The following is a 23722-nucleotide window of genomic DNA, read 5'->3' as shown; positions in this document are numbered from 1 at the left end:
CTGCCCATGACATGTCAACAGTGACATGTATCTAAACCTTACTAAACACTAAAAACAGATATCTGCAATGTATGCGGAATCTGTAGGCAATCAGGCGAGATTTTGATATCAGAAGCATTCTGATTTCTGTTTGTAATACGAGTAATAAATATTGTACAAATATTGGCTTAATCATTGTCACATCAAGAGCTGGTGGTTTCTGACATTAAGACCTGACAGACTTGTTTGTGGGAATGTTAAAACATTCATCCTATTTAAAAAAAGGAATGACATTTCTGTGGCAGAAATCTCTCCTTCTGTTAGACAAACAGAAAGTAAGCAAATTAAGACAAACTACTCATGTTTTATACTACTTCTCATGTTTTTTACAACAAAATACTTTTTTTTCATACAAGTAATCTAAAAACCTAAAAAAACCCAACATAGCGGCATCACGTCAAAGGATACTGATCTCATTATCACGTTGCGTCAACATCTCCTTTAATTTGGTCACTTCTGCTGCATTGTGGTGGCCATCTTGAATTATTGTTTCCCTCGCTGCTGCTTCAGTTGATGCTTTCCCATTATGAAGCCTATTCTCTCCACGTTGCTTGCCCATGATCATTATCTGTACAAAAAACAGAAGAAAGATGGTTGACCTTTAATGGGAGTTAAGAAAATGGCTTCTTTTTTCTTTTATTTTGGGAGATATGGATATAAAACATATATTTTTTTAAGATTACAATAATCTGGTTGTTTAGAATTGCATCCTATCAAATGTTTTAAGTGACAGAGTGATTGAAAATGCAGTTTTAAACCTTCAAGCTGGTGTAAAACAGCCATAACTGCTCTATGACTTAATAAAAACTTAAGTTTGCTGTTGAGAAAAACATATTCAGTAGGCCATAAACAACCATCTAATGCCATGAATGTAAACAAGCTGGAAAATACATTGTAGTATCATCCTGGAAAGTGGCGCTCTTCTAAATTCCGCGATATTCCCTAAACATTCATTAAATTCCCCTCTTTTCCTTCTCTGCAATATAACTCTAAAATTTCGATGATACTCCAGGTTTAAAGACAGGTGGGAAACATGTTAAAGGATTGTAGTTTTTTCCACATGGAGAAGAAGACACAGAAGAAGAGAAAGGTACGGAGGAGGGACGAACCTGGTCCAAGGAAGATTGGAGACGAAAAATATTTGGAAGCAAACTGACCTGAGGATGCCACCACTACAGTGTGACAACATACATTTGTGCTAAATCACTGGGGTCAAACTGCACATCTAAGCTCACAGTGCTGAAAAGATGTGCTTGAACATCACCCCAGAACAAGGAGAGCGTTGAGCATGAAAGAGCGAGCGGGTGTCGAGAACAAAGAAAGAAGAAATCAAATTCAAACCAGATCCAAATTCCTACAGAATCACCAGAGTGTGACTGGGGTGATGCTCAGAGGAATGTAAACTGAACAGGAGATAGAGTTTGCGGATCATAACAAACTGAAGGAGAGATAAACAGACATTCAAGTGGGATCTGGAACAGCTTCTGGTGGCTGCTCCAAATCCAACCAAACCAGAATGCAGGAACAGTGTGAGCACCGCAGTGTTTTCACTACGCTCATTTAGCAGCAGCGGGCCATCGGCTGCTGTTTGACCAAATCGGACTTTCTCCAAACAAAAATGTTAAGAATTTGTTTTTTCTACCAACACTTGGCAAACAACGTATAATTACAGACTCTTTCCACGGCAGCCTGCATGACAAATTATCAATGGATTGGGCACAGAGCCAAACCCAAAGTGATGCCCAGACTCCCAAATGAAAACACAATTACAGTATTAATCAAGCAGGTGGTTATTTTACTGCGAGTATCAGTTCCCCAATGACACATTCAGAGAAATTCTGTAACAAGCAGGAGTTTAAAAATCAGCCATTCATATAAAATATACAGTGTTTGTCTGTGTAATTTTTTTGTCTGAATCCTATGTTTTTTATAATGATGAAAATATGTTTACTGACCAATTCAGAGCAGGTTACTACATGAGCCTGCTTTTAGCAACTAAAAGTGCTGTCATTATCTAATTTATACATTAGAAAGTAGTTCCGAAATGCTCATTTTCATTGACTAACAGATGTTTCAAAGGGTAATCCATTTACGGTGATATAAAACAGAGAAAAGGACAATTCTTATGATTTAAGAATCAGAAACAGAACATGTTTTGCAGGTTGTCTTGATAATTTACATGAATCATAAGTTGATTCTGCTACTTTGAATTACTGGAGGTCAATGTTCTGTGACTGACTAATAAATTGTCTAATTTTTTTTCAGTGCTAATTTCTATAACCATTTCATTAAAGACAAATTGCACTGACAAACAAGAGAAAGATGAGCTCAGAGCATTGTGTTGTTTGTTGGTTTGTCTTAGTCTTCTAGCTGGAGTGCTATTTCTTCAGAAGTTCTGGTTTGAACTCATGCATTAACAACTGCATGTCACATTACACCTGGCCTCTAATTAGATGTCAAATAACTGCAAAACACCAAGCGTCTAGATTTAAGTCAGTCTGTGGGAAAATCAACAGCACTGGATGATATTGGGCATCTTTGAATCCTAGTTTTTTTTTCTTTTCACTTTCTAGCCGTAGCCTCAAGAATTATTCATACGATATCCAGTTAGGTTGTGGTTGGGCCTAAGGTTTAAATCATGTTAATTATAATTCCTACATTTGCTACTTGATGATATTGCAGCCATATACAGACTTTAAATTCAAATGTAAGGCATTTCCCAGCAGAGGTCAACAGAGGGAGCTATTTAGAGGAGGTGGATGGTCAGCTGGTCACTGCTGAGCTGATGGATGAAGGAAATGTGTTGAGATCAGTTCTGACTTCTCACTTATCAAATTAATATCTTTCTGTTTCAGCCAGTGTGAGGATGAAGCACGAAAATATGGAAGCAAATCCGACATATCAATTTAATTTTAATAGCCACTTAAAACTGAAACTCAAACCCCACTGAATTCATAGCACTGAAATATCTTAATTTTAAAACTTTGCGTCACATTTATTTGTACAGAACTCACCTCTTTGAAATTGAAATCTGACATTTCTGAATGTGCAATTTCACAAGCTGAATTGGATTTTTTTTAAATTAACAAATTCAGATTTGTGCTGCTTAAATTTGTTTGGTTAATATCCAAAAATTCAAGTTGAAAATTTTCAAATAGAACCTCAGTGACCAGTCAAATTCAAGTGGTCGAATTCAAATGCAAAAATTCAAGTCAAAAACTCAAGTCAAATCACATACAATTAGATTGTCTTTAAACAGCACAAACCTGATGTCTTAATGGAGCCCTGCCATTCTCCCTGGTGGTCAGATTTGAGTTTTTCATGCTGCTTTCATGGATCACATGACAGACTGTGCTTGGATAGGCCAGAGATCTCTTTAATTGCATTCAGTTTTGAAAGCCTATTTTGTGCGCCTAGTAACCATAATGTTACTGTTTTAAATTTTTTGACTTACATTTTTGGATCAGAATTTGAGTAATTGAATTTAACCTGAATCTATTTTCTAATGTTATTTTTTCAAATTTTCAGATCTGGTTGGTTGGTGGTTGATCAGCAGAGCTTGTCGTGGACAGGAAAGGGAAAAAAACAATAGGAAATGATGGATAGACAGAAAGAATACACCAATAGAGGGTTATATAAGGAGACATGCATGCAGATACTGTTCATGGAAGACTAGTGTAAATATTTTACCTTCAGCAGAGAGAAACAGTACTGGATTCTTCTCATGTCTGGTCCCAATGACAGTGTTACGTCTGGATCAGGGTCATCCAGAAAGGTCTTGACTGACGCTTCCAAACTAAACACACACACACGCACACACACACACACACACACACACACACACACACACACACACACACACACACACACACAGAGATACTTTATTTTAAACAACCAAAGCTTAAACCAATGCCACATTCCATGATACAATCCTTTTCCATCACACTTAGCACCGGCTCAACAGGCACTCAAACAGTTAATATTTAGATTTGACGAGTGCTTCTTATGTTTAAAATGTGGGTCTGGTCAAAGAAAACTATTTACTTAAACGTGTGCTCCAGCTCCACTGGACCAGCCTGTTGATAAACTATCACTGGATGATAGTTCAAACATTGGTTCTTCAACCTCTGGAACCGGCCACTGGAAAAGACCAACAGGCAACTGTCCAGACGGATTTAATGTAGACACGACAACGTGCGGTTTTTATTTTCCACTGCAACATGTTCGTCGAAGAAACACGCTAAGTTTACATGACGAACGACTTAAAACAAACGTAGCGGTCTTCTTTCAGGGCCCTGCGAGACATCTGCGGTTTTTCTGATACAAAGTTTGATTCCTGAGAATGCCCGTCGGTGCCATGCACAATATATAAACATCATCTTTCAAACATCAGAATTTGATCACTTCCAGATATTCCCAAGGTGTGAGGTGATATGCTGTGTAGCAACTGGAACACACTAATACTGAAAATTTGGTATTAATGTAAGTGTATTAGTGTATTTTAGCATATACTGTATATTGTGGTATGTGTGCTGCAATATGTGTGTTGTGGTATATGTCGTGATGTATGTATTGTGATATATGAACTGTAGTATGTGTATTATTGTATTATTATATTGTGGTATATGTGTTTTATTGTGAATTATGATGTTTGAAATTCATTATTTTAATAACACTGTATGTCTACATGTAAAAGCCCCACTAGGCAAGAGTTGTACATAAGCAAAAGCTATACACTCTTTGTGCATTACATCAGTCTCATACTCTGTATGTATTGGAACTAGATTAAACTGCATCATTCCTATCAAATAAATAAATACAAATTAAATTAATTTAATGTAAACTGACTTCAGCTTGTGTGGAAGTGGATTAATACAAAATCATACAAAGCACTGAATACAGAAAAATGTTCCTGTGGAAAGGTACAAATCTGAGGATATATGAGCATTTGGAAATGTGACAGCTAATAAGCCAAGATATGTGCAATCACTCAGCACTTTGGATGACTCAAGAAATAAACTGGAGGAAATGGCAACATAAAAGGTCTGCATGTCCAGTGAGTGTGGCCACAACAGACATCATTAAAGGTTCCCTGTGTGAGTTTGACCACAATCAGGGGGAAATCAAGGATAATCACCAGGGTAGAGGAAATAATAAAGAGGCGGACAGAGGGGACTAAGGCGCGGTAAACACATCAGCGCTTTAGGGGCGATGTGCCAAGTCGTCGATGGAACCTCTGGCCTGAACTCTGGCCCTGACTGGCTGAGTCCCTCTGTCAGCTGAGTACCAGAGCAGAAATAAAGCAGTCCTGGCTGAAGCAGAGCCCTGGGAAACTGCATTAGATCTGGTTAAGCCTCACTGAATGAGGTTTCAACTCAGTATCGATGCATAGCCAACAGCATAAGTTATCTAGGCACTTTAAGCAAACCCAAATACTTATAAATCACGAAACATATTTGCTCAAGAATTTCGGGGTTTTGAGCATTACAAATACAAATTGGAGTCCAAAAAAGACCATCTGTTCTCTTCCAAGGGTCTGAGAAGCACGTAAACATCTAGAAGGCTGATGGGGCCAATGCAACACTATACACGTCTGCACTGTCCTGAGATGACTTGATCACAGAGGTCATATTATTACACACACACACACACACACACACACACACACACACACACAAAGGCACACAGAGGCAAAGGCCTCCAGTAAGCTCCTCTAGATCATTTTTTATACAACCTTACATTATGTTAGGACAGAGTTAGGGGTTAGGGCTAGGGTCTAACCTCAGCTTCTGCAGCCAACATTACTGTCTTTTGGAGGTTGTATCAGACTTTTGGGAGTGAAGGTACTGGTATCATATGAAACCAGAACCTAAGGGATCCAGTGGTACCAACTGTGTCATGCTAGCTTGTCAGGAAGGATGTTGAGTAACACTCCAAAGTTGGGTGAGATTTTGGCAAGGGAAAAAGTGCATTGTCACAGGGGTCCCTTGACCTCACACCTCAAGATATCTGAATGAAAATGGGTTCTATGGGTATCCACAAGTCTCCACTTTACGGAAATACCCACTTCAAGCTAATCCCATGCAGTTTTGGACAAAAACCATGCAGTTGTTTGCATGCAGTATAAATAAGTTATTTTCACCCATTGTATATGAACATTTCTGCATACTGGAGTCCCTAAACAATATTAAAATTGCATAAACTAAACTAGGCTGAAATTCTTGTGGAATCAGTGTAGCCAAATTCATTCATGTACAATGCTTATAGTCTCCTTAGTAGCCATTTCATCATAGTGAGACTTTTTTTTTAAACTGACATCACTGTATAATATGACTTATAGTGACTTCTGGGATAATCACAGCCTCATGAAGCTTTGCAAGAATAAATAAAAGATGCTGGGCACTCAGAGGATGCATGGCTTTGACAGGCATTGATAATGAGGTGGTTTCTCAGCACTGCTAAGAAGTGGCTCAGAAGTGAAGTGGCTTGCCATCACCAAAAAAATGCACTTCTTACAGGAATCTCCAAATTCAAAAAGGTTTTGATGCCAAATCACAGCATGTTTTTTTTCTATGGTGTAACTTTAAGATCTTTGTGTCTTAATATGATATTTTGGTGTTTTTCCCCCATTTTTTATCAATTCTTGAACAGTAAAAAATGTTTAAATTTAGCACTAAATCTGTGTAACAAATGATCAACCCTAAGATTGCTGCAGCAATTCTTCAGACTTAATTGAGCATGGGAATGCCTATCATATACCTCCATCATAATGCTCTAAGCCCATATACACTTTAAACTTTAATTATGTAAATAGGCACCTAACCAAAACATGTTGATTACATAATTATGACTTGACACACAGAGCTGAGCTGCATCTCAAACTAAGCTTAAGGGCCCAGTTGTTCAAGAGCAATCTGATCTGATTTTTGAATTGCATTACATCATGAAAATGGGATGGAAGGAAAAAAAGGAGTCTGAAACTAGATTAGATCATGCAATCAAGTTTGGATTTTGATCTGAATAAAACCTACAGTATGTGTTGTACAAAGTTTTTTAGCAGGATGGGGACAGTGTGGATAAAGGGTGGAATTCTGGAACAAAATATCAAACAATTTTCAAATATGTTTCTACATTTATGTATATTTCACACTTGATTTGTTTAACAGTTACTTAGATAAAGTAGACATTAGGCTATCTTATCTCCATTTCTGTCTTTTTGGCAGTACCTATGTTGATAAGCGGTAAATGCAGTGTGTTTGTTGGCATACTGCTTATACTATATGGATACATAGTCCCATTTAGAGCACTGGTTTTTCAGATGTGGTAATCTTGAAAAGTTTGTATCTGGAATGAGGTGATACCGCCCAATGTTGCTTTGAAAAACTGGCACAAAAGTAAGGTGTATTGGTTGAAACTGGATAGCGAAACATGAAGTTTCCAAATCGGGATCTTTCTGAGTTTGAACAACTGGGCCGAGGTTCCCAGCTTGCAGATGATGTACTGATTTACTGTTGACCTGAAATCCCCCCCAAAAAATCCCCTGTCCCCTTTAAATAAGACATAAATGGATATCTTGTAAGGAGGTGAGGGAGTGGAGGGAGTGAACTCATACTCAGACAGAGTTTGTTGCCTCCCCTCATCTGTTATCTGTAAAACTAGAGAGAGCACAGGCCATCTAGGTTATACTGAGGAACTGACTGGACTGAAGCGACGAGGAATCAAAGTAAAGGAAGTGACGTACTTCTGAATCTCTTCCACAGTAAGCTGGTCATCTCTCTTTTCTCCTGTCACCATGGCCAGCTCTTCTTTCAGAGACTGGATCTCCCTCTTCAAATGGGCTATTAGCTGAAACATGCAGAAAAAGCAGAGTTAGAGGTCTACTATCTGTGAAAAACACAAAATGTGCACATTTGAAACTTACAGTTCAAAGCAAAGACACTCACTCATGCACAAGCACACACAGACATGGGCTATTTTGCTGCTGCCAACTGATGAGACAATCCTTCTGAAAATGATCTTGTGGCTTATCTTGCCGATCCATTTTGAGGACAAACTTAAGTGATTCCAGACAACTGGATGCTTCAGCAAGAAAATGCAGGAAGCAAAAACATAAATTAGCATTAAACAGCTACGGTGGCAAAAAAAGTACACATAAAACCCTCTGCTGCTGTCTGTCCACACGTGTTTGGTTAGGGCCTTGCACACTGAGCCAACCGGGTGGTTGCCGTTAGTAACCGCTGTCCGTGTCTGGTTACTGTATATATAAAAGCAAAATATCTCACTGAGTCCAGTTTTAGCTTCTTAAATAAGTACTTAGATCGCAATCTTTGTTAAAACAAAACAGTTACAGCAAAAATGTCTATGAATGTCAAAAATCATGATCAGATGAAACCGCCTAAAACAGCCTTAAGCATTATCTGCAGACAGCAATATGTTTTCTAATCTGTGCACCACAGGTACTGCATTCTCTGCTGAGCGCAGGTAGGTCCGAGGCAGCCATTTTCATTACACAGAATATATGACAAAAAACATGGTAGAAGAGTCCAACAAAAACAAACATGTCCAGGCCCTGACTTCCTTGACATATAAGCTTAATCTTTGGGGATATGAGTGTCTACAGGTATCAGACATTTGAATTTAATGCCTATTAAGACCTTTTCAATATATGTTTTTTTTTTCTAAAGTTATGACTGATTTCAAACAAACCTTTTTTTAAAATCAGTTGCTGGTCTGCAGTGGTATAATGTAACAAACTAATAACACTTTGTGACAATACTTGCATTTTTGTTACTTTTTTACTACAAATTAAAATCAGAAGGTTCGGCAAATCAGCAGTCCTGGCTTGCAAGTTAGATCACAGGTTAATCACATGAGGTCAAGAGCAAAGAAAGTGCTCTCAAAGCCACATTTAAGTTTTGGTTTCCACTCAGGCCCGGGCTGCATGTTAAATCAGATGCTAAATGCTTGCGACCACATTCCACTCAACAATGAGACCAACTTCATGATGGAAGCAGAAAATGGTGTCCGACATAAGAGAGGGCAAATATTAATTATGAAAATGCTCATCTGTGACAGTTAACTGCACAGTAACTGCTCCACTGCAGTGTGTCTAGAAAGTCAACAGTTATTTTAAATCCTTAAAGTTGTGATGAGCTGTTTTTCATTCAAGTGTAATGTATGATTAATTTTTAAGGTGGCGTACTTTAAAGAACCGCATGATTTTAATTAACATAATTTACTTTTACTTTACATACTTAATAAAAAACTTTTGATACTTAAGTACAGTAAATATTAGATTCTTTCTTTTCTAGACTTTCACTCAAGTAATATTCTAACAGGTGACTTTAACTTTAACCAAAGTCATTTTCTGGTGAGATATCTCTACCTTTTCTCAAGTATGGCTTTCAGTAGTTTATATGTAACCATACAGGGGAAGGTTTTACAGTATGTAGCAATATGGCTATTAGAGTTAGTTAAATTAATGTTTGCCAACAGGTAAGTGCAATTATAATGTAAAGTACTAAGTTCAGGTTAAAGATTTACAATACTAAAAGATGTGGGCTTTCACACAGAAGAAATTGACAGTTGTTGACAAAAAGAAATTAAAAGATGGATGAATAAAATTACATAAAATATTGATGGCAATAAAGACCTAATAAATTAAGATTTAAGTATTTTCACAACTTTTAAGGCTATATATTTATATATTTTAAGGCATTTTAAAATGTTATTATGGACTTGCAGACACCCTGTAAATGTGTGGTTCTCTCTTTTTCCTTGTTGAAAGGGTCCATGCCCACAGAGGTCAGTCTGAGTGGCTTTGTATCAGTCTCGGCAGGGATTAGCAGGCGTCTGGCTACCTAGCTCCTAAAGGATTAGTGGGTTCAGATCATAAATGAAGTGGCACTATATGAAGTAGCCAGAAAGTATTTAATCTAACAAGGATAGCTCTTCTGATGGGACAAAACCATTTAAATTAGCAGAGCAATGAGATGTGTAGGCTACAGTTTGGATTAACTCCAATTATTACTCAACTGTGCATCTGTAGGATTTATTAAAACAAGAGCTGCCAGGCTATTTACATAAATGCTATTTGTTTGAAAATTGAACAGCTGTTGAATGAAACAAATGCAATACTTGCTGATGGTAATGCCATGGCTTTTACACCTCTGAAAGCAAGCAGGAGTTCTCCACATAACTAACAGTGGTTTCACATGTAAGTCTGTGTCGTTCATGCTGCAGACCTGTTAAATGGGATTAAATCTCCTGTCACACACCAGGAGCAAAAGGTTAGAGGTGAGCCAACTTGACTTGTGCCCTTATTTTGATGCTGAGCGGTTACTAGCAGTGTGCCATATCTTGGAAGTTGAGGTGCTATGATTAAATGTGAAAGGGGGGCCACATACATAACAGACAGACCATACTGACTGACGGACTGATGAAACCTACAGCTCCATTTCTTTGCTGCTAAATTTACAACATATTACTGTCCGCTTATTCATTTACCAAAATCCCTTGAAAAAGAGGAGTCAGTCCAGTCTACACTACATCTAAACAGAGACGTGTAATTACATGTTAATGGCAGGGAAAATAGGCCAACACCAAAATCAATGGATGGTGTAGTTATTGGGAGGAAGCCAGACCAGTTGTAATAAGAATTCTGCGCACATCGCACCACAAAACAACACACCAAACCACCTAAAAAAACAAATGGCGATTGTTCTTTTTCTCACATGACATCCTTCATTCTTCAGTATAAATCCCACTTAACTATCACCACTGAATCTGACCACACCACAAAATACTAAAGCAGACTGAAAGGCTGGAACCATCTCAGCGGCTAAGAGCAAATACAACAGAAAGTGGCGACTGTGTGCCAGACTCACACTGTGACACTCCTGAGAGAAACTTGCGAGGGAGCTTGGAAGTTCAGTGAAAACTAAATCAAGGTCAAAGGTCAGCAATTTAGCAAATAACCGCTACTTCTAGCTCTTCTAACTGGAAAGTCAAAAGCAGTCATACAGTCAGACATTGTCAATTTAAGACGCTCTTGAGAAGAAACAGACCTGCGGGGTGGTTTTGGGCAGGTGCCACAGAGCTAAACGAAAAATTTCACCCCAAATCCACCCCGTATCATATTTTTTAACATCATAGCTGACCATCCTTCACCAGAGCCGCTCCCTGTATCTCTTTTTTGGAGCTCATGGTCTGATGTAATTCTCCCAGCTGCATCCTGAAGAACTGACCGCCAGTTGTTGGTCAGCGGAATCGTGCAGTCTATTTCAGAGCGTCGAGCCCACAGTGGTACCACAGCACCACGGCAGGCTTCCATACACTCTGAATAAAAACTGACTCAGGCCATGTGACTGGTGATGCCCACATATCCTATGGAAACCCGAGTCAGTGCAGTAATGCAAGTTGTTATGGTGTTGGAAAAAGCTACCCTCTGTGTATGTCTGTGTTACTTTATATGAGCTTACAAACATGCTACATAATTAAGTTTGAAACATTAAACTGACTTGTACAGACAGCCCGTAGTTTAAATTATACATCTTCTTCTTGAATATATACTATCCATCCTGTTCAGAAAACCACCCACAATAAACTGCAGCATAACCACAGGTTACACCTCAAATGCATATGTCTCATATAGTACGCCACTCGCAAACATGCTGCTATTACGGGGCCTCTTTTTAGGAGGAAGAGGAGTCATAGTTTCCCACTTCACCCCCACATGGGCAAGGTCTTTTATCCGCCAAAACAAAATAATAACACATGGGCTGTGTTCCATGCGTGGCACCATACAGGCATTTTCGTCTAAGGCATGGAGCACTGCACTGAATCATACCATTACACTTTCAAATTCTCTTGTGTTGTAACGAAAGCCAGGCTCTTCGTTCAGATAGATGAGGGACCTGGTGAGAGCAACCACCCGTAGGAATTTTCACACCCGCTTACCAAACATGTCTCTCTGGAGGGCTATAAGCAGGATTCTGTTTGACTCACAGGTATGCGCTAATCAGAGCTGTCTTCTCAAGCAAGATGTTGTGTGTGTCTTTGAGTGAAGGGAGAGTCAAGGTTCAGCAGGGTCACCCAGCCTCCTATTACCCTCAGCTTAGCTGCTTAACAAGACCTTAAAGGTCCTACATTGTAAAAAATCTGATTATTAACGATATTACATGTCGTTTTTATTATAAATCAGGTAAAGGAGCGACATAAATATTATGAAACTATCAACACACTCAATCTTCAGAGAAATTCACACAGTCTGCATTTAGTAACTGTTTTGATGTCACAAGTATACTATATAGACAATTTCAAACTTGACAACATAAACAATTGAAATTGGTCCCTTTGAATAGTTTCTTTGCGTATGACATCATACATTGGTGCACTGTTCAGATGGAGGGCAGGTAACCGGAGGTAAAAACTACCATCATTATACAAATGCTTTTGGTGTGCGCTTTTTACAGCTGTTTCAATCAATCAAATTGGGAAAATGGAAGGGTCCCTTTAAGGCCTTAAAATAGTAAGGTGTAGAGAAATGTTAAAAAAAAAAAAAAAGGACAACAATTCTCACTAAGACAAAGCGACAGATTTGGATCAGCATGCTCCATCTTCAGTTAGGGGTGCGCAGTCGCCTAATGTTTAATATTAATGTGAAAACATTGTGTTTAACTGCGAGTTTGATGCAATTATAATGTGCTGTGACAACTTCGCCATGTTTTTAACATAGATGGTATGAATTATGGACGTAGCTACCGTGAAGTCACCCAGGGGTTCGTGGACTGCTGCTTTAAAGCCTCTAGTTCAACATTTCGGCCATGACCATGTTGGCTTTTTGGAGCCAGAAGTGACCATGTTTGGATAAGAGGGTGGAGCTGTGGAGGAGCGAGGGGTAGATCTGACTCATAGATTGTAGCACCGTGGCAGGTGTTTCAGTGACTGTGCACAAAATAGTTACAGTCAACTAGACCCTTGTATGCTTTCGTTGGCTCGCCCTTTGACACTAGTAATATTAGGTGGTCTGGAGGACAAGGTCATTTGCAATGACAATTATGTCCACACCAGGCAAATCAGTCAAAATGTTTTGTATAGACCACATCCAACATGAGTGTTAATTTTCAGGTTCATTCAACCCTTTTCTATCATCATGTTCCTCTATTTCAGATTCAAGTTGAATATGGATATATCACTTCTGGTCTTTTATCCAAATACCGTGTGTGCAATGGTCACGTGACTGCAAACAAGCTTTTTTTCTGTTGGAAGGTGTGTTAATGTGGTGGCTGACAGGGAGAAAACAAGGGAAAAGCTGTATCCCTAGTAACAGAGTAGAAATGAAACGGTCATACCTTATTAAAAGGTATAAAGTGCTGATACATTGGCATTACAGTCATTTATTGGCTGCACTGATGGTGGAGAGATGCTGAGAGTGCAGATGCAAAAGACCCAGAAACACTGACCAATAGGAGCAGACTGGGCTTCTTGAATAAAAAAAAAAAAACTCTGTTTTTTCTAGTTTCTTGCTCTAGTAGAAGCCCGAAATAAAAGTATGAACCTGAAAAAGAGGATAACTTGGGACTTAAACCTTTTTGTACCTTTAAGACTTACAGAAAGATGTTTGGTTGCAATTCAGCTTAACTCAAACCAAGCACCCCTGCACACAATGCTCAAGTTACCCTGAAGTGCCCACTTTAAATTAAAAAAAAAGATGATGGGGAACATATGGAAGATCCAATAACTGTTGACAATTTCGTCTGACTGCAGACCAGGATCAGGCTGGTCTTAAAGGAGGATTGGGACTGACCTTGGTGCTCTTAGAAGGACCAACAGAGCCAACCTTATATGGTGTAGCCAATGTGGCTGACTTCATAATGATCACAGGTCACTTTCAACACCTCATTTATTCCCTGTCCATGAGAGACCTGTTAAATGTTTTGTCTGGTCTGGCTGATTTCCTGCTGTTCAAGCTTTGCATTTTGTAACCTGCAGGCTACAGTATAAGACCATTAAGGCTGCATGTGATCAGAGCGATGTTCCAAACACTGACTGCAAGACTGTGACAAGCAAACTCCAGGTTTCAAATCAATTACCATGAGCAGCATGTCCAATAGACTAGACAGTGTGCATTCAGATGGGGGCAAGCCAAAAATGGGAGTCTGAGTGTCACCCCAAACCACAATAAATGACATCATGCTAATCTGAAAACTGCACCGCAGGCTTAATGTTTTTTTTCTTTTCTTTTTTTTTCTCAGTTAACCAGGGAGAGAGATAGAGAGAGAGAGACAGAGAGACGGGAGCAACGAACGAAAATGAGAAACACACTAAAGAGCCATAAACGGAGACAAGAAGTTTGCCCGCGGAGTTTGGGTTTGCCTGGAGCTGTAACTGTGCCGGACCCAATTGGGAGCTGCCAGACACTGTCACAATTACTGGGCTGGCCGCAGACTCTCTTAAAAATACCTCTGCAGGGTTTGCAAGTGGCCAGCCAAGTCCTCACCAGCAGTAATACAGTAGCAGTTGATCCTCGGGCAGATCAGGGTGGGAGGGGAGGAAGCGGATATGGCTGTGATGACTTACTACTGTATATCTCCCCGAGGAGCCTTCACAACAACTGCCAGGTCTGCTTCCTGGCACACTAGGGAAGGTGTGACAAGTATTGTCTATGGGGAAAGTAAAGGAAGGAAACATTGCCTAACTGCTCAGCCAGTCTCATTTGATTTCCTATCATTATAAAACAATATACAGTATAACAAAAGGCAGATATGGGTGCATGTGTAAGGTCTATGTTCAAAAATGTTGAATGGCCTCTGTAACCACATAGTAGTCACAATCCAAGGACTTTCTCGGCTCTCCATCTCCTATTATGGCCGCCTCTGTAACTCATTAAAGTAAAAAATATGTATTCATAACATATAGCTACGAAATAAAACTACTCTAAGCAAACAGACTGCCCATTCTCATTTTAAAAATGTAACTCTATGTGCTCAGATCTACAATGTCTGGGTGTGCAATTTGTGCTTCCTTGCATGAATGTGTGTAAAGACGTATATACACACCAGTCTCCAGCTGGATGCTTTCTCAAGAGGCTGTAAGGTACTGGGATAAAATATGCCATAACAGAATTAGAGGCATGTAAACAAGGCAGAGAAAGAATGCAAACAGAATCTGTGAGAGTCTAAATAATACAAGACGGACAGGCGTCCACGTGTTGAAGGCGGAAAACTGCTTCTTTGAGGATGACTGTGTGACGCTGGAAAAACTAATTTGGTGCTGGAAACCTAAAGAGGGCATTTGAGCACACGGTGGGTTACATTCAGTTACATTTAGAGGCTGGATCCTCCCTGCATTCACTGATCAATTTAAGGTCTGGAAGCTATGAGGAGGGTCTGGCCGTAATGAAACAGCACATTAAGTCATGCTTCTGTGGTGTGATTGTGTGGCAAAGGGATGGTATTTGTAGTGACTGGTGAAGTGCGGGCGGGTGTCTGGCTGTCTCACCAGGGCAGGATCCAGTTCTTCATTCAATATCGCTTCGTTCTTGATGAGAGCCACGTGCTGAGCAAAGCGACACGTAGAGATGGACTCCTGCAAGACACCGATTAAATGAAGATGTTTTAATGTTTTTATTTTGGCCTGAGGGATGACTGTCACTCCTAATAACTCATTAATTGAGTATTTATGCTTCACACACATCTTCCTCTCAGCAGCACAGAAGATATATACAATCAGGACAGTTCAAAGTTAGTCGACAATTTAGAAACTAATCAAATGTCTTCCCTTCTGTTCCTCAGATATGAAGTTAAATCAAGGCTAGAATAGTATTTTTGCAAAACATTATGATGTCATGGTGAAGATGACCTTTGACCTTTTGGATAAGAAATGACATTACTCTATCATTCTCTCTTATTAAGACATTTGTGGTAATTACATTTGAATTCTTGAGTTGTAGCAAAAAACATGTTTTGTTAGGTAACAGTGACCTCTGACCACCAAGTCCGACCAGTTCGTCCAAGTGGACATTTGTGCCAAATTTGAGAAAACCCCCTCAAGGTGTTCTTGAGATATCGTGTCCATGAAAATTAGATGAATGAAAGGTCACAGTGACCTCGACCTTTGACCATGAAATTCTAATCAATTTATTTCTGACTCCAAGTGGACATTCGTGATAAATTTTGAAGAAATCCCTTCAAGACTGAGAGGGGTGCAAAGTCACAGTGACCTTTGACCTTTACCCTAGCACAACCAAAATCCAATAAGTTCTTTGTTAAAATTACATGGACTATTGTGCCAAGTTTGAGAATATTCCCTCAAGGCGTTCTTGAGATATCATGTTCACGAGAAAAGGATGGACAGATGGACAACTTGCAAAGATAATGGCTCCAGCCATGGTGATCGCCGAAGCATAATAAGACAAAAATGTAAATACGCAGCTTTTCATTAATTTCTATCAAGCAGAATATACTGTTCAAAAGTGCTAGTATTTTATGTCCTTAAAATGTTAAAAGAAAAAAAGAAAAAAAAGTTCATGTTTGGTTTAAACATCCAGAGAATCCAGATGATGTTTAAAGAGACAGACAGAACATATATATATATATATATATATATATATATATATATATATATATATATATATATATACACACATATACATATATATATATACACATATACATATATATATATATATACACACACACACATATATATATATATATATATATATATATACATACATTTTTACAGAGCTAACTAGATTTTAAGAGTTGCTTTATTTCACTTGAAAACCTTGTTTCTCCTCTCCTTTTTGTGCAATCTACTGGCATATTCTTTCTGAACATGGCATTGCAGTGAGTAGTCCATCCTTACATCAAGATTCCTCTTGTCCACTGCCAAAGTGGCAATCATGGTCGTCATGCAGTTGCCTCCGAGGCTGTCCCTCAGCACAGAAGTCAACATGGAGTTCCTGTAGGGAATATGGGAGCGGTTCTTCTCTGAAAGAGCTATGATCACCTGAAGAGAGCAGTAAAAAGGGCTAGCATGTTAATCAAGACAGAGATGGAGGTAGGAAATTAAACTGATAGTCACATAATATCTACAAGAAATTGTCATTAGTCTCTCCAACAGTGTGGGCCATTACTGTTCATATAGTTACTGCAAGATGGCTAATAATCAAAGTCTATCTATCTATCTATCTGAAATGACAGAAATGAATTATGATGAAACTGAACAAATGAAGTAGCCAAAATGTATTTCATTAATGACATCAAACATATTCTAAATATAATTTGTACAATTGTTCAGTCTCCCGTGAGATGCAAATTTGCATGCACAATCATATATCAGGACACATCTCCAAAACTTTTGGAATGTTGCTGCTCCATAATCACCACTTTCCTATGAAGTTCCTATGTAGGTTACCCCAGAGGATTACTGGTACCCATGAATGTGGATTGTGATATGGAGTAATCCTATTTCTACAATAGGCTATGTTTTTCTCTATATTAAATTCAAATTCAAATTATTAAATAAATGAATAAAAACATAACATAAAAATAAAAGTGAGTATTAAATAACTGATAAAATGTGACATAAATTGATATTTCAGATTTATTTTTAAAATGTCTTTTTTTATTTACCCTTGTAATAATTCCCCTTTTAATTTCGATTTCCCTTGCATTTATTTAGGGTGCCTGCAATACAAAGTGCAGGCACATTATATATTATTCATCGCCTTTATTCTTATTAGAGAGGATGCTTTCAGCACTACTACTACTTCTATAACTACTACTATTACTGCTACTACTAGTAGTTGTATTGTTGAATTACTTCTACTACTACTTCTAATTACTTCTACTACTGCTACTGCTTCTGCTACCATTACTACTCTATTTAGTAATAGAAGTACTGCTACTTCTTCTACTTCCACTGCCTCAGCTATAGTTATTACTACTACTACTGCTATTGCTACTAATACTGGAATGACTACCACTTCTGCATACTCTCAGCTGCAGAAAACATTCAAATGACAAAATGTTATGGAAGACAATTAAAGGACAATTATGAATCTCATTTTCTACCCCTATATATTATGCTTCAACGTATTAAACATGGAAGAAAGCTGTCAGAGGGCCCTCAGCCGAGCCAACCTCCCACCCTCCCTCTGTAAAGCGAAGAAATAAAGCAATGTCTATTTGTATGGGCAATGATAAATGTAACATTATTTTTGGTATAATTAAGGGCAAATCAATTTATTGGTCGAGTCATTTATTTCTTTCTGATTTTGCCGTCTTCAGTCCTCCATAGATTTTGAGATGCATTCTGCCCAGGTGCAAAATAATTTGTGTGTACGCCTAATGTTAAGGATATACTAAATAAGCTCTTTCTTGGCCTATGCTACAACTTTACATCAAGTTTCATGAAAATTGGGCTAGCATTTTCTCCATAATCCTGCTAACAAGCCCACAAACCAACAAACAGAACACAAATTATAACCTCCTTCATGGAGGTCATAAATAAATATGTACCAGAAATGCCTACCTGCTCCAAGTAGTGGAGAGAGAGGTTGATGTACTTGGCCTCAGTTAGCAGCTGCCCATTCAGGCCAGTCTTGCTAACTCGATCCGATCCAGCCAAGTCCACCAGGTGGAGCTTGGAGCGCCGCAGGGTGGCCGAGCCCGGCTCACGCCTGCACAGATGCACAGTGAAAATGCAGTGGGAACGTGTGGATGCCTGGTTCATTGGAGTCTGCAGATACGAGAAAAAAGGAGTGGTGACAGAAGATTCTGAAAATGCTATGATATATTTAGGTCTGTGTGAGAGTACTCTGAATCCTCCACAAATTAGTACACATGGTGGACACAAAAAAGAAGAAAAAGGGAATTTCTCCATCTGCAGTGTTTTCTACTTTGAAATGACAACAAAAAACATGTTTCCTTTGATTCTTATTTTTTCTCACTCCCGCTGGTTTGAAGATCAAAGCTGCACCATGTGTAACCGATGAGCAGTAAACACATGGTGGCAGCTTCACAAAAGCTGAGGTTGATTTTCAAATGGTCACTGGAACAGCAGATGTCAGGTTGAGACCAGGAGGAGATAGAAATAGAGTATGAGTCACTTAACACAAACAAGCTTTATTAACTGGGAGAGGATGGGTTACTCATGGGGTCCTCGTGTGAGAATAAACACAGGAAGTGGACACTGACTGACTTTGTGCTGATCACAGACTTCTTTCTCATTGCTTGTTTGTGCCATACCACATAGGGAGCCTGGACACATAACGGTGCTTTAAATTAACAGATATGGACATGACTTATTTTTCCTCTCTGCTTGAAAACATTGTCTTAGACATACCAGGTCACTCATTCTAAAAAGGTGCGCTGACCCCGACTTGTTGTTGGCGTAAATGTGCCAACACCTGCTTGTTAGGGTCATGACAGCTCACCAAAGATCTGTCACTAACTTAACCCACCGCTGTCATGTCATTCCTCAGCCAAAATTCCCTTCACTCCGCACACGTCCATGTTTGCTCCTCAGGGAATCCCTCAAAGTAATATGAAACAGCCCATAGATGTTGACAAGGGATCACATAACTAATAGGATTGAATAAAGGGTCAAAGGTAAGGATAGTGTGTCCATGTTGAAGAATCTGTTTTACAGTCCTACCACGGGCAGCTATTTTCCACTCCATCCAACACCAACCACATGCTGTTCAAACCTTGATAAGTGTACTCTACAGTATGTTTGTCAAAGTCCACACAGCCAGCAGGCATTCTTAGACTCTCCTTCTCAGTACTTGCTATCCCAATCATTTTCTACATACAGAGTTTCCTCTTTATTCATGTGGTGCAATATCAGCTTGCAGCAAAAAAGCTGACACAAAACACGATGTAAATATTTTTGCCAACTTGAACATTAATCTGCTCAAATGTCTAGAATTTTAACAATTTAACAATATACAGTCTTGTGCCATCCTTAAGAGTGCTTATAAATGAGTTCACATCTGTTCATTTTTTGACATGGTGCATACAAATGTGAGATGCTTGCACTTTTCCTGATTATATTGAATCTATCTTACTGAATACTTCTATTCCACTACATTTCAGAGGAAACTATAGTACTTTTTAATCCACTTTTTATTTCAGTTGCGAGTCACTTTGCAGCTTCAGATCATCAATATAAAATAAATAAAATAAAATATGAATAATGAATGAAATATACATTAGTGCAGATTAAGATAACGAATACAGAATATAAAGGGATTTAGAATTAGCCCCATATTTGCCAGCTGCAACATTAAAATGATACATACATTAATTTCTCAGTGATTTTTAATCTATTTATCTATTAACTATAACATCCCACTAGCAATTCAGAGTCAACTATTAGCCTAACCTGGGGGGCCTGGTGGCTCAGTAGAAAGAGCGGCGCCCCATGTACAGAGGCTGTGTCCTCACTGCAATGGTCGCGGGTTTGAATCTGGCCTCGGCCATTACAGCATGTCTCCCCCTCTCTCTCTCTCCCCTTTCATGTTTACACTGTCCTGTCAATTAAAGGTAATAAAGGCCAAAACAATTTACAAAAACACCCATTAGACAAACCTGCAAGTCTCTGGACTGTGAGAACAGACCAAAGGATATGGAGAAAACTCATGCTAACACAGGGAGGACACACAAACTCTACAAACAACGACCCAAGCTGCCCTTTTCTCTACAGAGAATGGAAGAACCACAAACAAGTGCCGTATCTAAGATCAACATGGACCAACCTCAAATATCTACAGGGTGTGCTGATCCTTCTGCCTTTGAGTCAACAACAGAGACAGAAAGTGAGAGACAGCTCCAGTTATTTGCTGTGTTCCTGTCAGTGACAGTGATGACCAAGTGTAACATCCTCCAGAACTACAGCCAGGAGGAGTGGATCTCCCACATTAAGAGACTGGTAAACCAGATGATGGAGGGACTCACTATGACTGAAGGCTTCTGCCTGAACATAAAGAGCATCAAGAAAGTGCAAGGCCGTGATGAAAGGCCTACAGAAGTTCTGCAGCAGGCGCCTGCTGAAGTCTGTGACATTATCACAAGATCAAGCTGTGGACGCAGTCATTGTCTAGTCTTCGTAAGTCCACATCAAGGACTTATCTTCTTAGCTTCTACACTCCCAATTTGGACTTATCCACTGATTAAAGTTTAAAGATGCTGTTGGACTGTGCTGAATTATGGTAAGGTGACCACCCTATTCATATGTGGGTAGACTAAATAAGAAGCACCTGTCTGTATAACAAAATACAGTTCAAAATACAGTTTAACAGCTCCACTAACTCCTCCAAAAAAACAGGGAGTTGAATCAACACCTCTCAAAACAGTTTCAATATAAACTGAACTTTATAACTTTCATGAAGGTAGACTTTAATTGCTGAACTGTAGTGTAAGGCTGCATTTATTTTAGCTACACGTGACCCAGGTGACTGTTAATGCAAACACTACAGTGGATAGTGATAACAGCACTCGTGGATGACAGTTTAAAGTGATTAAATACAGTAGTAGCTGAACATAGATAAGAGCTGACTGTTGGCTCTTATCTCTGAGCGTTACTGTGTTATTACAGTGGCATTCATCTAGACTGAGCACCAAGTGAGAGACAGTTTGTTTAGGTTTTGACATGTGCATGCACTGTGCATGACTATAAATTAATTTTATCACAAGATATTACATAAGTGTTTCTTTAGTCCTAGAAAAACTCTCAGCATGAAAGAAGCATGGGCACATCAAGTACAGGTGTATATTTAAATAGTTACAGATTGTGTGTTCACGTCCACAGAGCAAACAGCGTTAACACAGGGGCATCAAAATATGTCTTAACTGTGAAAACACAGCAGGATAATGCAATTTCATCAGAGTCACTTCCTTTATTCTCCTGTGTTCTCTTTTGACCGCATGTTGATCTTACATGCACCACATGCTGACCACACACAGCGCTGCTGTGGGTCAGCATCAAGGGGCAATCTCAAGCCCTGAAACGCTTTGAGATCGCTGATTCAAAAGATTAAAAGTGAAGTTTCATTTGGACCACCTGCCTCGCACCCTACTCACCCACACAACTTCAGGAGGATGTAGAAAGCGGGGAAAAGATCCAGGACCTGCATCCCCACATGTGAAGGGAAGTAAAACAGGGATGGAAAAAAAATAAAAAGACCAGATGAGAGGAAATGTTTCCTGGTGAGGTTGAAGAAAGGGTGAGGAGTTGAGAAGGTGTATTTTATTTCCTGTCCAATAAAAGTGCAGAGGGGATTGCCAAGTCTCAAAGTGAGTGAGCTCATGGTCTACTGAGTGTGGCTTGAGTGGATGTGTCATCTTTTATCCACATGGCTGGGAGCAAGGGGAGAAAGAAAGCGTTAGTGTTAACTTTATTTGAAGTCTATCTGGAGCAAGGACTTCTGGGAAGATTCTGACAATGACAAATTAACTCTGTTGACGGTACTTTGTTTGCTCGGGCTCAAGAGAAACTTTCTTGTGAAAAAGTCCCAGAGAGGGTGAGTTCACAAAAGTGTCTGTGTGGGTGGACTGTAATGTGGGCTCCCTGCTGAACTGTGAAAGCCCTCAATTGCCTCATCAACAAACTAATGTAACATCCAACAATGTGTTTCCACTGAAATATACCCCCAGGTTTTACAGCAGTGGACACTGGGAGTGTGTTCTCAACGTAGATCAAAAACAAATGCAATATTGTTTTGCAATGAGCTTCACTCTTGGAAATAAAGGTTCAAGCTAGAACCATAAATAGTTATTTAGCTTGTCCCTATAGGAGAACCCTTTTTAGTTACTTGTAGAGCATTTTAATAAAGTTCTACCTGAGAACCCATTTGTGGGTTCTGCCTAGAACCCAACATAAATGGTTGTACCTGGAACCATCTTTAAAAGGTTCCACTCAGAAACCCTTTTGAGAGGTTCACAGAAAGCCCTGATGGTTCCACCCTGAACCCTCTCTGGCAATTATATCCAGAACCATTCCACCTTCGAAGGGTTTTATATAGACTGCACTGAGCAAGTTTTACTAGGGGACCTTTTATATTTCAAGGGTTACACCTAGGAACACATAGGAGATCATACCAAGAACCCTTTTATGTCCCACTAATCACAGTTTTAGTTTGACAATTTAGCCTGGGGCCAAAACCATGTACAGGCCTCACTAGGCTCCTACAGGGCCAAGGCTTATATGGTCTAGTGTAACCCACAACAATACTGGTTCGCAATCACATTTTTAGAGGGTGCTCAACCCTAGCTGGATACTTAGTGGCAGAGTGGACAATATCTATGCCCATTAACCAATAAACAGTGTTTGTTCAATATAAATCTGCAATTAACTTTTGCATTACTTGAAATTATGGTAAAGATATCAACTATTGACAAACACAAGTAAAAATAATTGATCAAGGAGATTCATTTAAAAATATCATTTGAGACATGGGCAAACATTGCAACATTTGACAGCATAGATCTCTCTACACCCATGTTTTCAACAATCCCAGAGGAACCTTTTCTTCCAAAAAGGTTTCAATGAAGTTTCCAATGAAGCTTTGTCTTCCATAAAACACTCATAAAACCTTTTCTTCAGAAAAAAAAAGGATTCTTTGGAAGAAAAGGGTTCTGGGTAGAAACATTCAGGGAGCAACCTTTTGGAACAC

At 39.1% G+C, this 23722-nt stretch overlaps 1 protein-coding gene across 1 annotated transcript in view; it reads right to left on the bottom strand.

Moving 5' to 3' along the window:
• kif6 (kinesin family member 6) overlaps positions 1–23722 on the bottom strand; it is a 91791-nt gene that overhangs the window by 41432 nt on the left and 26637 nt on the right. The window contains exons 7-12 of the mRNA XM_042501223.2: positions 18580–18786; positions 16909–17052; positions 15541–15627; positions 7781–7884; positions 3730–3835; positions 448–607 (exon numbers count right to left, since the gene is read on the bottom strand). Coding sequence (XP_042357157.2) covers positions 448–607; positions 3730–3835; positions 7781–7884; positions 15541–15627; positions 16909–17052; positions 18580–18786 — 808 coding nt within the window. The remainder of the gene's footprint in view (positions 1–447; positions 608–3729; positions 3836–7780; positions 7885–15540; positions 15628–16908; positions 17053–18579; positions 18787–23722) is intronic.

The sequence above is a fragment of the Plectropomus leopardus genome, chromosome 14, assembly GCF_026936395.1.
Source record: "Plectropomus leopardus strain MGB_pleo_1.0 chromosome 14, ASM2693639v1, whole genome shotgun sequence".
NCBI lineage: Eukaryota > Metazoa > Chordata > Actinopteri > Perciformes > Serranidae > Plectropomus > Plectropomus leopardus.
Note: the sequence above shows the minus strand (reverse complement) of the source record. Positions and strands in the feature narration are given on the sequence as shown.